Source organism: Phodopus roborovskii, unplaced genomic scaffold, assembly GCF_943737965.1.
Source record: "Phodopus roborovskii unplaced genomic scaffold, PHOROB, whole genome shotgun sequence".
NCBI lineage: Eukaryota > Metazoa > Chordata > Mammalia > Rodentia > Cricetidae > Phodopus > Phodopus roborovskii.
The window spans coordinates 23,703,122-23,719,767 of record NW_026126558.1 but is presented as its reverse complement, the minus strand read 5'-3'; the positions used below and the strand labels follow the sequence as shown (position 1 = coordinate 23,719,767).

The window sequence follows — 16,646 nt, the reverse complement described above, 5'->3', positions numbered from 1 at the left end:
GGTGTTTGAACAGCAGGGGACGCCATATCATCAGGCCTCTGCAGAAGACACTCCTCATTCCGCTCTGGGAGCGGCCAGAGCACAGGACACTTAACTCCATAGCAGACCATCAACCAATTAGGGCAGAGCAAGTTAATTTTTACAGGATAAAAGGTGCTATAAAAGGCAAGCCCTCCCCTGCTTTCCACAGCTGCTTCTATTGTCAGTTACAAGAAATATGGGGACAACAGTACAAGCTGGTTCCAGCATCCTAGTCTGGGTGGCCTGTCTACTCCTGGCATTTCCTGCCACAGTCGCTGGTAAGACATACTTCCTGAACCTGTGAAGTGGGGCTTCTGGCTCAGTAGGAAATCTGAGGAAGGAGGAGACGAAAGTGAGGCAGGAACCAGTAAGAGTAGACTCTAGTATAGAAGAATGTAGGCACTGTGTAGCCTCCTGAGCAGGGGACCTCATTATCTGTATGGTCAATGGGGTAAAGGTGGTTGTGATGGTGCTGGTGTGTATTTTCTAGTGACTGGACCCAGGGCCTTAACATACTAAGCACTACTGAGCTATATCTCCAGTCTTATCCTTATGTTTGAAAGGACACAAGTAAGACAAGAGTGTCATGAAGGAAGCTTACTCACAGTTCCCTGAAAAATGGAGGTACAAATCATTCCCATAAGACCATACAAGGAAGCCACCAGATGACAGAATAAGGGGAAACTGGGAGAGACTCCCTTCTTGTTTTCACAAGTGGGCAAGTATAAGCAACGCAGGCTAAATGGACTTAAAATAACCAGGCTCCAGATGTCAAGGATCTGAACACAGAAAGTAAGAAGGTTGACTATCACACCATATTTAGCATGTGATTAACCTGAAACTCAAGTGGGTAGCAGGTGTGATTCAGCCTAGAGGTTGTGACACAAGGTAAGGAAGAGGAAGTCAGAGACGATCGTGGAGATAGGAGCCATGTGTGCTAATACACACTTGTAATCCTGGCACTGAGGAGGAGGAGGCAGGAGGATCAGGGGTTAAAAGCCAGCCTCCACTATATAGCAAATTCAAGGCCAGTCTGAACTTTCCCAAAAACAAACAAATAATAATCATGAAAGTAACCACTTGCGGGAGAGCTCAACCATGATAATGTGTGGAGAGTACTCAGAATAGAACCCAAAAATAGACACTGGAGAAACAAATGCTCCTGCATTGTAAAAGTCCGTCTTTCCTCTATCCCCTCTTGGAGGCTGTAGACTCACCCAGTGACCTCTCTCTCCCAATCGCAGGACACAAAGTCATTCAGCCTGAAGTGGATACCCCCCTGGGTCGTGTGAGAGGTCGGCAGGTGGGTGTGAAAGGCACAGACCACCTGGTAAATGTCTTCCTGGGTATTCCATTTGCTCAGGCACCACTGGGGCCTCTGCGGTTCTCAGCCCCACTCCCACCACAGCCCTGGGAAGGTGTGAGAGATGCCAGCACCAATCCCCCAATGTGAGTACCCCTGCAGGAGGTGGGCAAGGGGGCAGGGTAGTGGCAACAGCTGGATGCTAGGGTGTATGGAGTTGACAACTGGCCCTGGAATCCCCTTTGGCTTCAGGTGCCTGCAGGATGTAGAGAGAATGAGCAACAGCAGATTCACCCTCAATGAAAAGCTTCAAATCTACTCTATTTCTGAGGACTGCCTGATCCTCAATATCTACAGCCCCACTGAGACCATCGCAGGGGCCAGACTGCCGGTATACAGCCCAGAGGAGTCCGTCCAGCTCTACCATGTCACCTGCCTCTCTAAACCCCCATTTCTTAAACACCCCAGAAATCCTTAGAATTCTCTGGTTGCTAGGGGAGTGGCTGAAGTCCCTAACTCATAACTATTTCTACAGGTCATGGTATGGATCCATGGGGGCTCTCTGGTAGTTGGCTCTGCCACCTCCCATGATGGATCCGCCCTGGCTGCCTATGGGAATGTAGTAGTAGTCACTGTTCAGTACCGCCTCGGGATCTTTGGCTTCCTCAGGTAAGATAGCCAGCCTGAAAAAGGACATTGCAGTCCTGAGGAAGGTCTTCTCATGAGAATCTAAGGGTAGAGGGGTTAAGGATGTTGTTCAGCCAGTAAAGTTTGCTTGTTATGCAAACATGGGGACCTGAATTGGGGTAGCCAGCATCCATATAGAAGCTGGATATGGTTGCATATGTCTGTAATCTCGGCACTAAAAGTCAAATAGAGACCCTGTCTCAAAAACTAAGAAGCAAAGCAGTTAAGTGAGATGCCTAATATTGCTCTCTAGCCTCTATATGTATATATTTGACAGGAATTCATATATTACTACACACACACACACACACACAAACACACACAAACACACACAAGAGAGAGAGACAGAGACAGAGAATATCCCAGGACTCCACAATGGGAAGGGACCCAATCAAATCCAGAACTGAACATTGAACTTGGACAAAGGGCGGGGTAGAGTCCTAGCAGGGAATGGGGACAAAGAGCAACAAGATCCATTATCCATCTGAGAGCCAGCTCTGACTCGCTGCCTTACTACATCTGCCTACACCATATACTGGGAAAACAGGTGGCAGTGGTGACTCAATCAAGTCAGACAGAACTGGAGAGCAGAGGAGTGCACAATGCCCTGGTGACTGATTCAAAGCAAATATGTCTTGGGAGATTTCTTGTGATAATCGCTGCCTTGCCCTGCCCCTAGCACCGGGGACAAGCACATGCCTGGCAACCGAGGCCTACTAGATGTGGTGGCTGCTCTACGCTGGGTACAGGAAAACATAGCTCCCTATGGGGGTGATCCTGGCTGTGTCACTATCTTCGGTAACTCTGCCGGTGGCATGATAGTCTCATCCCTGGTGAGTTACCACAGAGAAGTAACTATTGTAGCCAGGTCTGAGAGAGCTTCTGGGGCCCCAGATCTCCTAGTTCCTCTCCCTGCTGACATCATCTGTCCTCTCTCCTATTCCAGGTCCTGTCTCCAATGTCAGCAGGGCTCTTCCACAGAGCCATATCCCAGAGTGGGGTTATCACCAGCCAGATAGTGAAGGAGAAAAACCCATGGCTTGAAGCTCAGGTCTGCCTTTTCTTCACTCTCTTATACTAAGTGTGCCTCAAAACCCAGCTTGTGCTAACTTTTGGGTCAGGTGTGGAGAGAAAGGAGTCACCACTAGAGAGTCTCCAATAGGCTCAGAAGCAATGACTAGTGCAGTCCAAGAAGTAGGCAGTCAGACTTAGCTTTCTGGAGAAGGCTACCTTGAGCAGGTTATCTCTCATCCTTCCCTGGGAGCATTTTTAGGGATCTCCCCATTACCCAAGGGTTCTTTGGGAGCCTTCCATTCCCAGCCATGCTGCTGTCTGAGAGATTTGTCTCCTTGTGAGTAGCCAGAAGAAGCCACCAAGAACTTCTCTAATAGGAACTGTGCATGCAAAAGCTTCAAGCATAAGACAATGTGATGGGTCATAGAAGCAGGAAGCCATCAGGTAGGAGCTGGAGCAAGAAGTGAATTGCTGAAGATATGGAGGGTAGTGTAGGAATCTGAAAGACCATGCCTGAGAGTTTGGGCAGGATTCAAAGGGCTAGAAGTGGCAGGGAAACAAATCTAAGCCACATGGAGTGAAAGGTGAGATGGAGAGAGCAATCCTGGAGGTCAAAGGCCAGGGAGACAGTGAAGATAGAGTCTAAGCAAGCTCTAGAGACACTGATGGGGTAAGAGACTGGCTCCAGCCCCCAGCTGTGATGGGTTTGAGGGATAATTCAGTAACTTCAGTGGGACACATTGCTTCTTATCTGTCCAAGAGCAGCAGCCTAACCTTCATCTCACCATAGAGAGGAGAGATTTCCTTACCATAAATTGCAGACCTTCTCTGTCTTTCTGGGAGCCATTCCTCCAGCCCCCAGACCTGCTCCAGACTCAACACTCCTTCCATTCCTTCCCGGCCAGGCATGCTCATGCATGTCCTTATTGTCCATTACTGAACTAGAAAAGGACACAGTTCTCAGACAGATGAAGGGGACACGGGAACAGGGATCAGTCCCCTAGGTTGATAGCAGATCTCTCAGATGAGCCTTGAACCCAGACAGTAACATCACAGTTCAGCACACAGAGCAGTGCTCAGGAAGTGAAGGGTGTGTGTCTGAGAGGTAACGTTCTTCTGTCTGTCCTCAGACCTTTGCCAACTCCTTGGGCTGCAGCTCCGTATCCTCAGCTGAGCTGGTGCAATGTCTGCTGCAGAAGGAAGGAAAGGACCTTAACAATCAGGTATGTCACCTCTTAGGAGATGATGACAGACAATGACCCAGAGGGGTCTTGTCCAGTTCTTGCTGCATCAGTAGGCTGGGTCCTGACAGTTGACCTCTTGCCTTGCTTTTCTTGAAGAATAATGTGAACATTTCCTACATTATCAATGACTCCTTCTTCCCACGAAGCCCGGAGAAGCTCCTAACAGAGAAGCAATTCCCCACTGTGCCCTACCTCCTAGGAGTCAACAATCATGAGTTTGGCTGGCTCATGCTCAAGGTGAGTGTCCTCTGGCCCTGATCTTCAAGGTCCTGCTCAGGCAGTCTTCTCCATGTCATCACCACAGCAGCCATGCTCCAAGCACTCTGGTAACTCACATTTGACAGGTGAGAAAGCTGAGGGTCAAGCTTCATTTCATCAAGCAAATGTCCCCTGTGTTGAATATCAAGCTTTTGCACTTCTGGGAAGTGCTAACCTACAGTGCATTCTTAATGGTGGCTGGTTGATAAATTATGCTACTCTGAGCAACAGGGGAGTGTGACTATGTGTCTGAGAGACTGACTGACTAAGACTTCCAAGTTTTGAACAGCATTAAGCCACTGGAGACATGATGGGTCTGGTGCCTTCTTATCCAATCTGGGTACATAGTGCTCCCCCATGCTGTACTCCTGGGCACCTTGTTTCATCTCACCATTTTTACTTATCTACCCATCTTCACAGAAACCTTTCTCTCTCTGATGATACTGAAGACCAAACACAGGTCTTCCCACATGCCAGCCAAGTACCCTGCCCCCAAGCCTACCCCTTAACCCATCAATTGTTTTCAGGAGCCTCTCACAAAGGAAGAGCCCATAGTGTTTCTTTCCCAGATTAGGAAACTGAGGCACAAAAAGTTCAAGTAACTTCATGAACCTAATAAGTGGTAGACCTGGTATTTGAATTCAAAGAGTCAGATGTCAGGTGCTATTAAAGCAAGATCATATAAGCCTGGCACCAAGGATGCTTCCATATCCACTCAGGTGGCAGAGGTTGGAGTGTCTTGAGTCTAAGACCAGCCTGGGCTACATCATGAGCTCTTACCTCAAAAGCAAAATTACCTGTAAGATATAAGGCCAAAACTCAATTTTACTGCCTGGGATCTTGGTTTGTTTGCTTCTTGTTTTAAGGCAGGGTGTCATCCTGTAGTCCAGTTGTCCTAAAACTCACTATGTAACCCAGACTGACCTCAAAGTTAAGGTAATCCTCGGTCCTCAAAGACATGAGCCAACAACCAGGAAACATGTGATGCTTTTAACTAGCACCCATGAGGTTCTGAGGTGAACCATAAGGGACCCTAGCCAAGTCCCCAGCACACCCATAGAAAAGCCAGGTCTACACTGGATGATGGAGAGGTGGAGGCAGAGGATCCTGCAGCTAGCTCACTGCTCAGCCAGGCTAGACAAACAGATCAACCCAGGTTCTGTAAGAGACTGTCTCACAAAATAAGGTGGAAGGAGATTGAGAAAAACAACCAACATCAACTTCTGACCTACACACACACACACACACATACACACACACACACACACACGCACGCATGCACGCACGCGCACATACATGCATGCATGCACACAAACACATATATACATGTGCACAAAAACACACACATGTTCACACAAACACACATATATGTGCACACAAATACATGCATACATACACAAATACATAATGTGCACATAAACACACATATGTGCACACAAATATATATTCACAGAGATATAAAAGGAGAAGAAAAATATTAAATATTCTCCTCCCCGCTGGTACTACCATTAGCCTCTGACATCTGTATGCAATGCCACTATCCTAGGCATCTACACTCTTAGCAATCAGGAGTTTCTCAGTTATGGTTTGTGTGCTGTGGATTTGACTACCCATGGCTCTACCGTGAGTTTGTAAACACTGGCTTAGGAATGCCCTCCTGCTCAGGTCTGAGGGCAGAGGATACTGATTGAGCTAGACTGAGAGAACCTGGTGTCTGTCCCCACAGGTCTGGAAAATGCTGGATAAGATGGAACATTTGAGCCAGGAGGACCTGCTAGACATTTCAAGGCCCTTCTTGGCCCTTCTGGTAAGACAAGAGGAAGGAGGGAAGGCACCTACTACAGCACTCTCTGATCCACTCCCAAAACTGCTTACCAGCCACCAAATCTCCTGACCCAATTGATGAGTCTTAATTCCATTAAAATTAAAGAGACCAGGAATGGTCTCAGCATTCAGGAAGTTGAGACAGGAAAATTACAGGAAATTTAAGGTCACTCTGAGTTACATAATGAGTTCTAGGCTAGCCTGAACTACAGAGTGAGCCTTTATCTAAAAAAATAAATAAATAAAATTAGTTTGAGATAGTATAGTGCTCAAAGGAAAATCAGCAGCAGCAGCACTGTCCCCATGGAGAGCATGCCTTCATGTGCACAACCTACATACCCAGGACTGTGTCATGCTCAGCATGCAGCGAGACATCCATCCTCTTTGGTTCTCATGGCAGTTCTGTGAAACAGAGATAAGAAAGTGACCCCAGAGCACAAATGTTAAGATCCCATTGTCAGGTATGGAGCCAGATGGATCTGGGGTCAGACAGATCCCAGTCCTGGTCACTTGTCCACTTCTCCCAGCCCCTCTGAGCCCACAGCTCCACTTCAAATGGAGATGATGCTTCCTGCTCCGCTGAGCTCCTCCTGGGGAAACTGGGAACTGCATGTGAAAAGCTGACCAGATACCCAAGCAGCACCTACATGTGCTGTCTTCTTTGGAAACCCCAGAACCCTCTCCTTCGAAAACCTTGTTGTTGCTCTCTGGAATTATGAGGCACCCCCATTTTTTTTTTTTTTTTGCTTATTTCCAGTTAACTTCTACCTAGCATCCGTTTACAGACCACACTCTGTACTGCAGATCTCACAAAGGTTTCCAAACAACTTACCAGACACTGCTTGTCAGTCCAGACACCTGCCTGATGTGATACTGACAGTGGCCACTGGGCTAACATTTAACTCTACACTTGAGCTTATCCTACCCAGACACAATCTATTAATAAAACCCAGGGAGGCAGGGTATGGGGTTCCAGGCTGTCCCCTGGAACATGAGCCCCAGGATGATAGAAGATGTAAGGATCTGTAGGAGGTCTACCAAAGCTATGGGACCTGAACAGACCTGAGCCTGACCTCTCATTCCAGGACATACCCCCTGAGATTATGTCCACTGTGATAGATGAATACCTAGACAATGGCTCAGATGCACCAGCTATAAGGTATGCCTTCCAGGAACTGCTAAGTGATATCGTGTTTGTCATTCCTACCTTGAACTTCTCAAGACACCTCCAAGGTAAGCCAGCCCTTGCCACCTGCCCTGCCTTCCCTGTACCATCACAGGTGATGATGTTGCTGCTGATAGATAGTACCCTGATGCCTTGCATCCCACACCTACTGTCACCTACAAGCTCTTTTTCTTTGAGATGTAGCACCACAGAAGTGGGTGGTACCTCTTGCAGAATACCTTGAAGATGAAACAGAGATTCAGAGAGCCAAAGTGACTTACCAAAGGTCACCCAGCAAGACCCATCATTAACTCTTGGGGAATCATTCAGTTGGTGAGAACTTTGGTTCTTTTTAAGTGCTTCTCCTAGGAGATGCCTTGCTTCCCCTGAACCTGGCACAGTCCTATAACAGCCCCAGATTCTTAACCTTGTGACTTCAGGCAAGAGGTTTTCTCTGGACTTCACTTTCATCACTTATAAAAGGGGAACATAGTGACAATTCATCTAAAGCAGTGATCCTCAGGATTCTTAATGCTGCAACCATTTAGCACCGTTACTCATGTTGTGGTGGCCCCTGGCCATAAAATTATTTCATTGCTACCTCATAATTATAATTTTGCTACTGTTATGAATCATGATGCAAATATCCAATATGCAACTCCAATGGGTTTCGAAGCACCAGTTGAAACTGCTGATCTAAAGGTTATCCTGAGTGTGGGACAATGACACAGCACAGAGTTGTGCTCAGTCAGTCAGGTGTGGTGACTTCCATCCCAGCACTTAGAAAGCAGAGACAGTAGGATCAGAAAGAGTTCATGGTCATCTTTGGCTATGTAGTAAGTCAGAGGAGAGCTCAGAGATGCTTGCTGTCTATCTCTAGTCTGCACCATTGTGATGATGATGATGACTGATGTCAGTGCAGGCATGTGCTGCCAGATGCCCTGATTTAACTGTGGCCACCTAACACGAATCCTGCCTTCTCTGTAGATGCTGGGTTCCCTGTCTTCTTGTACGAGTTCCAGCATACACCCAGTTCTTTTGCAAAGTTCAAGCCAGCCTGGGTGAAGGCTGACCATGGGTCAGAGAGTCCCTTTATTTTTGGAGGTCCTTTCCTCACAGATGAGAGCAACCTCCTGGGTAAGGAGGTCCCAAGGTGGTCTTTTGGGAACAGAGGTTTCCAGTTTGTGCCAGGGACCTTTGGGCATAGTCTAAGCCTCACCTGACCCTGATCCAGATCTATCTCTCCTACTAGCCTTCCCAGAGGCCACAGAGGAAGAGAAGCAGTTGAGCCTAACCATGATGGCCCAATGGACCCGGTTTGCATACACAGGGTGAGTAGGTGGTGGTAGCACATGCCAGGTTTTAGGCCTCATATCTGCCCCTACCCAGGGCATGGAATTAAACTTTGGTTTTCATTCATTCCTCTCACCCAGGAACCCCAATGGCAAGGGGTTGCCTCCTTGGCCCCAGTTAAACCAGTTAGAACAGTACTTGGAGATTGGCCTGGAACCACGGACTGGGGTGAAGCTAAAGAAGAAGCGGCTACAGTTCTGGGAAGAGACACTGCCCAGAAAAATCCAAGAGTGGCACCAACAGCAGAGCAGGAAAGCTCCAGAGGAACTCTAAGGCAGAACCCACCTGGACCTTCCCGGTGGGGGCCAACCCAAGAGTGGCAGAGTCCCAGCAGGGCAGCCTCTTTCTGTTTCTGCCCAGAGACTTTAACCTGGACCAGGCTGAACATATGTTCCTTAAAGCATCAGCCACTGCAAGACAGGTATAGTGCACTAGTGAAATGTCGCCACCCTGGTTTCTATCTCCGAGCCCTTGCACAAGCTGCTACTTTCTGAGTTGTCTTGAGTCCTTACTCTATGGCAAAGTCCAGCATATTACTCAAGCTCTTCAGAGCATCTGTTCTCCTGAGAAAACCTTCTCTAGAACATGTGTGCCAATTAGAAGCCAGTCTACCATGAGCTCATATCATCCATGTCTGTGCCCTTGTCCCTCCCAGAGGAGGTCCCTAAAAATGGAAATAGACAACCTCATTGTCACCCACAAGATGAGGCAGGACCTAAAGACAGGAAGTGTTTCATAAATGAATGACAGACAGAATCTATGATCACAGATTCTATATTTCAACCCAGATGCTTCAGGGACCAAAATCATGTTCTATCACTCACAGATGTCCATCCTGGCAAGGGAGTAACCTCCAAAGGCATAGTTCTGTTGAAGTAAAAGTTTTGGGGCATAGGAGGCCCTAGCTTTGAACAAACCTAGCACCTAGAGGCCTCCAGCCAGGACTTAGTCTCCTTCTCTCTACTGTTTTGGCTTTGCTTCTGCACAAGGAAGAACATGATCCAACCAAGTCACCCTTTCCAGACAGATACTCTTTACCTTCACACCTCATAGACCAAGAGCAGGAGCTCCTCCCTTGCCTCCAGCAGCAGAGGACAATCCTAGAAGTCTGCCTGGCCCCTATGGGACCCACCAGGACATAGCAGTGAAGGTCAAGACAAGGGATCTGAACTGGTAGAGCACACAGCCCCAGAGCACCCAGTGAGGTCACAGGTTTTCAGAGTAGAATATTTGTGTCCTTTAGATCATGGACTTCAGTCTGATAGCTGGGAAAACAGCTAGGACTGACCCAGACCCCTTGAATGTGGGTGTTAGCTAGGAGGACTGGCAGTCTATGGGACCTCTGGTAGTCAATCAGTATTTATCCCTAGTATACGAATGGACTTTGGGAGCCTATCCCACATAAAGGGATACTCCTTCAGCCTAGACACATGGGGGAGGGCCTGGGCCCTGCTCCAAATGATATGACAGACTTTGAAGACTCCCGATGGAAGGCCTCACCCTACCTGGGGAGCAGAAAGGGAATGGGATGGCTGTTGGGGGAGGACAGGGAAGGGAGGGAGGGTGCAGGAACTGGGATTGACATGCAAAACAATCATGTTTCAAATTTAAATTTTAAAAAAATTATCAAAAAAAAAAAAAGAATCAGTGTATCTAACACACGCCTTCAATCCCAGCACTCGGGAGGCAAAGGCAAGTGGATCTCTTTGAGTTTGAGGCCAGCCTGGCCTACAGCTAGTTCCAGGACAGGCTCCAAAGCAATACATAGAAACCCTGTCTCAAAAAAGAAAGAAAGAAAGAAAGAAAGAAAGAAAGGAAGGAAGGAAGGAAGGAAGGAAGGAAGGAAGGAAGGAAGGATCAGTGTATCCCTTTAAAACATGAATTTTGAGACTGAGGAGGGGGGAGGGAGGCACCCAGTGATAGAGCATCTGTTCAGTGTGCAAGAGGGACTGTTCAATGCCCAGCACACACTCAAAACAAATCTGGATTTTGATCAACTTCCCGTGCCTTGCCTTATCCCCACTATCCTGTCCTATGAATTCCAGTCCCACACAGCTTTTTGGTCAGACTGTATTGTGGCTGATGATGGATCCTGTTACGAGTAGTTTTCCCACCAGCCTGGTCCCACCCCCACATCAGCCCCAAATAACACAGAGAAACACTGTATTAGTTATAAAGCTGTTGACCAGTTACTAGCGTTTCTCATCAGCTAGCTCTATCTTAAATATTAACCCATTTCTATCAATCTAAGTATTTCCACGTGGTCTTATCTTACCGGAGAGAGGAGCCAGACTTCTGCTCTCTTGGTCCTACATGTTGAATCTCCTTCCACCTCTCCCTCAATCCTCCTTGTCTCCATGGAAAACTTTTGTACCTGGGGCAGTTATGCTCTGGGAAGTCATTTTGAGCAAAAAGAGATACAAAGCAGATGAGCTATAAGCCCTGTCACTCCCCCTATTCAAAAGTACCTCATGACTTTCTGGGCCTCTTAGGATGGGTTCAAGGTCTTCCTATGGCATTAAAGGTTTAGTGTTCTCAACCCCTTCCTGTCCCCATCATCTGACAGAGAGCCTGACAGCTATAAAGAGGGACCCAGGATGTGTTTCTGGTGACAAAAGAGCTGTGAGAAATAGGCCATGCCTGACAGAGAAGGAGGGTATCTAAACCAAGACCTAAAAGATAAGCAGAGGTTACTCAAATGGGCAGACCAAAGTATCAAGTGAAGCAAGGGGGAAGGGGGTGGAGTTTGGCAGGGATCAGAGGCCTAGAGCAGTGGTTCTCAACCCTCCTCATCCTGCAGCCCTTTGCTGCAGTTCCTCATGTTATGGCGACCCCCAACCATAATATTATTCTCATTGCTACTTCATAACTGTAATTAGCTACTGTTATCATGTAAATATCTTATATTCATGATATCTGATGTTTGACCCCTGTGAAAGGATCTTTCAACCCCTCAAAAGGGTCACGATCCACAGTTTGAGAACAGCTGGCCTACAGGAAGACACAGCTGAAGAAATACTACTCTATATGGACAGACTGAGATTAAATTATCGAGGGTCCTTGACTGTGATTGGAGCTTGGACTTAAAAGCAAAGTGACCCCAAAAAGATTCTAACCAGGGGTGACATGAACAGATGTGCTATGCAGAAGAGGGGTGTGACAGTAGGGTCCGGAAGGGAAAGCAAGGAGGAGCCACTGCCTTTTCCAAGATGGAAACCACTGGTGGGCGCTTTTGTTTTGTTGAGACAATATCTCACTTTGTAGCCCAGGTTGGCCTGAAACTCACTGTGTATCCCAAGCAGGCTCCAAACTCACAGCCAACCTCCTGCCTCAGCTTTTCATGAGCAGGGATTACAGGTGTGCACCCCCCACGCCAGCTTTCTGGTAGGCTCTTGACTGACAGTCATCAGACATGAGGTAAGGGGAAAGAAAGACACTGGGAGCAGTCTTCATAAAGGAGCGGCCCAGGTACAGAGGGTATGATGTGTGATGGCTTCTTCCTCCCGGCCTGAAGGTATACCACACCAGCTTTGACACTGCCATCTCCTCAGGTTCCTGGAGAGAGTTAGTGAACCAGTGAGGCCTCAGGCCTTGCCTGGTGACAGCTTCTCTCCACATAGGGAGGAATAAATAGCTGGAAGGTTCCCGGGATTCTATGCCTCATGTCTTTCCATTTTGTTTTTCTGGGCTGCTACTCTTGAGATTCACTGCAAATACCTCCATTGCTGGCCAGGGTATCCTAGCAAACATATGTCCTTGTTCCACAGACTCAGCAGTCATGTAAAACTGAGTCTACACTATAAGGCACAGCTTCAGGCTGGGTAGTAGTGGCATATGCCTTTAATCCCAGCACTTGGGAGGCAGAGGCAGGTGGAATTCTGTGAGTTTGAAGTCAGCCTGGTCTACCAAGAAGATGCCAGGATATCTAGGCCTGTTACATAGAGAAACCCTATCTCAAAAACAAAAACAAAACGATAAAATGGCACATCTTCAGATGGGGAGAGTGTTGGATTATGGAGCCTCAAATGGCAAGGTGACAGAAAGAGTGGCAATGTATTGGTGTGGTGTGGTGTGGTGTGGACACCAGGAGGCACTGCAGGACAGGACTCCTCACCCAGACACAGAGCTAGCATGTGCTTGCACTGCACTGCCTGTGTACAGCCCCTTACAAACCAAGACCAAGTTTATTTCCACCAACTCTCACTCTGATACATGCAGTGACTGACTGACTTTTCAGTATGAGTGTACCATTTACTGGATCTGCATTTTAGGGCAAATTTCATTTGGCCTTGTTTTGGGTTTTGGGTCCCCCACCCCCACTCCCCTTGGTTTGTTTGGTTTGGTTTTAGTTTTGGGTTTGAGTTTGCCTTGTTTTGATTTAAGACAGGGCTTCTCTGTGTGGCCTTGGCTGTCCCAGAACTCTATAGAACAGGCTGGCCTTGAAATCAAGAGATCCACCAGCCTCTGCCTCTGAGTGCTGGGATTAAAGGCGTGTGCCACCATGGCCTGACTGGTTTTTGTTTGAGGTTTTTGCTGAGTAGGTAAACAAATCCTCTGCTTACTTCTTAAGCAAGTTCTTTGTAATCTGTGTTGCTCAATTGTCCCATTGGTCACTGTGTGTTCCGGGTCCTCCTGACCTGCTATGTAGCCCCAACACAGCAGTGTTCTACTTATAGGAGCCAGGATTGTGGAAAAAAGACAGTACTGGCAGGAACAGCAGGTGATCTTTGAAATTTCTAAGCCAGGAGTGGTGGAGAACCTTTACTCTCAGCATTTGGGAGGCAAGTGGATATCTGTGAGTTCCAGGTCAACCTTGTCTACATAGTGAGTTCTAGCTCAGCCAAGGTTACACAGTGAGACCCTCTCTCAAAAAGAACAAGGATGATGATGATGATGATGATGATGATAAGAAGGAGAGGAGGAAGAGGAAACAAAAAAGGTGCCTAGCACCTCAGAAGTCTATGTCTGGATTGTCCCAGATTGAGGTCACCTTAAAATTAGTGGCAATGCCCCAGTTTCCTCCTGAACCAGATACTCATAGGCTCAGGTCCTCCTGTGTATAGCCAAGGCAGTCCCTGGAAGCCAGGTTCTAAGTAGGGTAGGGAGAACTAAGATTCCAAATCTGTTCAGTGAGTCTGGACAAGTTGGTCTTCTGTAAAAGGCTGAAGAGGTCTGCCTTTGTCCTCTGGGGGTGTACATCCAGATGGGGACCCCAAACAGAGATAAATGGAGGTTTTTAGGCTATTTAGGAGTTCAGTTATTTAACAGTGCAAGAAAGGGCATCCCACTCAGACTATGTTTGAAAAGGAGTGGTATTGGCTGCTATCATCTCTCTGTAGGTGGTGCACTCACAATCCCCTTCCTCAAGGAGTGATGAGCAAAGGGATCAAGATCATGCGGGGAAGCCCACAGAAACAGCTGACCTGAGCAAGTGGGAGCTCACAGACTCCAGACTGACAGTTGGGGAACCAGCATGGGACCAAACTAGGCCCCCTGAAAGTAGGTGTCAGCTGAGGGATGTGGGCAGTGGAACCAGTATTTATCCCTAGCATGAATGGGCTTTTTGGAGCCCATTCCCTATGGAGGGATACTCTCTCAGGCTAGATACAAGGGGGAGGACCTCAATCCTGTCCCAAATAATGTGACAGACTTTGATGATTCCCCCAAGGGAGGTTTTTTTGTTTTTTTGTTTTTTTGGTTTTTTTTTTGGTTTTTTGTTTTTTTGTTTGTTTGCTTGCTTGTTTGTTTTCGTTTTGTTTTTTGGTTTTGTTTTTTGGGTTTTGAGTTTTTTGTTTTGTTTTTTGTTTTGTTTTTTGTTTTGGAAGGGTTGTTTCTTTTGCTTGCTTGCTTGCTTGCTTGCTTGCTTGCTTGCTTGCTTGGTTTGGTTTAATTTTTCGAGGCAGGGTTTCTCTGTATTGCTTTGGAGCCTGTCCTAGAACTCGGCTCTGTAGTCCAGGCTGGCCTTGAACTCATTGAGATCCTCCTGCCTCTGCTTCCTGAGTGCTGGGATTAAAGGCCTGGCACCTCACCCTCTCTGAAGAGTGGATGGGGAATGGGAGGAAAGGAAGGAGAGGGAACTGGGATTGGTATGTAAAGTAAGATCGTTTTTATTTTAATTTAAAAAAAGAAAAAAGAAAACCCCTCCCTTTTGGATCCTAGAACCCCACATAAGTTAGACACCAACATGCCAACTCCAGCATCTAAAATGGCTGCCCTAAACAGAAGGTCACATCTGGAGGAGGTCAGAGGACAAAAAAGACTCCAAATATGAATCTTGACTTTCTTCTTTGTGCTATTATTGAAAAAATGCTTTGTACTCCTATACACTATATGTCCAATAATGCTATTTATATAACTGTTTCCCCCTCCTTAGCCAAGGATTGTTAGGGATTGAATTTAGGCAAATGCTCAAACATTTCCCTATTGAATTCAGGCATGTGCTCTACCAGTGAACTATATCCCCAGCCCTTTTTCATTTTTTGTGTTTTTGTTGCTGTTGTTTCAAATTTATTTTATATACATTGGTGTGAAGGTGTCAGATTCCCTGGAATTGGAGTTACGGACCGTAGCAAGCTGCCATGTGGGTGCTGGGAATTGAACCCAAGTCCTCTGGAAGAGAAGCCAGTGTTCTTAACCACTGAGCCTTCTCTCCAGTCCCATCTTATTATGTTTTGTTTTGAGACACTGTCTCTCTAAATTTCACAAGATGACCTTGAATCTAACATGCAGCTCAGGTGAGTCTTAATCTGTGATCTTCCATCTTCCACCTCCCTAGAAATTGGGATTACAGGCCTTGTGTCACAATGCCTAGTCCCAGCTTGTAGTTTTCTTGTTTTGTTTTGTTTAATTGAGGTCTTATTATGTAGCCCAGACTGGCCTCAAACTCTTAGCATTCCTGCCTCAGCCTCTCAAGGGCTGGGATTTAAGGAGTGTAACACCATGCCTGGCTATAATACTATCTTCTATAATGACAATTATCCCCTTCCAGAGGTCAAATAGCCACAACCATGGAGAAAACATGTGTATCAGCTTCTAGCATACTCTCATGTACCACAAACGGCCCTGTCCACTGTACCTCACAGTGACTTGTGGAATATTTACAACAATCATCAGAATTAGCCATTGCTCATTTTACAGGTTTTATTTTACAGGTTTGACAACTGGGTCTTAAAAACATTCTCTGAAACACATGGACAGTAAGTGGCTGGTGAACTTGGTGTCCCCATCTGTCAGACTCAGAGGGTGATGTCTATTGTACAACATTGCCTGCTTCCCCCTTGTTCAGCCAAGACACTGAAAACTATGCCAGGGGTTTGGATCGCAGCTCAGTTGGCAGATTCCTTACCTAGCATTCACAAAGTCCTGGGTTCACTCTCCAGTGCTGCACAACAGCTGGCATGTTTATGATTCTAGCACTCAGGAAGTAGAATCAGTAAAATCAGAAGTTCAATCTCATATTCAGCTACATATTGAGCTCAAGACCAGCCTAGACTACATGTGACCCCATTTCAAAGGAAGGAAGGGAAGAGAAAAGAAAGGAAAGGAGAGGAGAGAAGAGAAAGAAAAAGAAAAGAAAAAAGGGAGGGGCAGAGCAAAACACGGCAAGCAAATCTCTAAGTCAGAGTGGTGGCACATGCCCATTGTCTCAAAATAAGTAAAGAAAGAAAGAATCAAGAGACTCGGGAAGAGCTAATATTTACCTTGCACTAGAGTCAGGGGCTGCCTGACTATCTGCTCAACATACCCTGGGCTCCAGGTGTACATTGGATGAGGCCAT

General features: G+C 46.8%; 1 protein-coding gene across 1 annotated transcript; it reads left to right on the top strand.

Annotated features, from left to right (window-relative positions):
- The first annotated feature begins 217 nt into the window (after window positions 1–217).
- Ces3 (carboxylesterase 3) lies at window positions 218–9,272 on the top strand. Its single transcript, XM_051201574.1, has 13 exons — window positions 218–299; window positions 1,266–1,470; window positions 1,577–1,715; window positions 1,860–1,993; window positions 2,691–2,844; window positions 2,958–3,062; window positions 4,156–4,248; window positions 4,366–4,506; window positions 6,254–6,334; window positions 7,437–7,584; window positions 8,504–8,653; window positions 8,769–8,847; window positions 8,950–9,272. Exons 1-13 carry the CDS (start codon window positions 218–220, stop codon window positions 9,140–9,142), a joined length of 1,704 nt encoding a protein of 567 aa, XP_051057531.1. The 3' UTR covers window positions 9,143–9,272.
- Window positions 9,273–16,646: the final 7,374 nt, after the last annotated feature.

Coding starts and splice junctions, on each gene's coding strand:
- Ces3 (XM_051201574.1), top strand. CDS start 218: ATGGGGACAACAGTACAAGCTGGTTCCAGCATCCTAGTCTGGGTGGCC. Junction 1,994..2,690: donor GGGATCTTTGGCTTCCTCAG/GTAAGATAGCCA, acceptor CCCTGCCCCTAG/CACCGGGGACAAGCACATGC. Junction 6,335..7,436: donor GGCCCTTCTTGGCCCTTCTG/GTAAGACAAGAG, acceptor CTCTCATTCCAG/GACATACCCCCTGAGATTAT.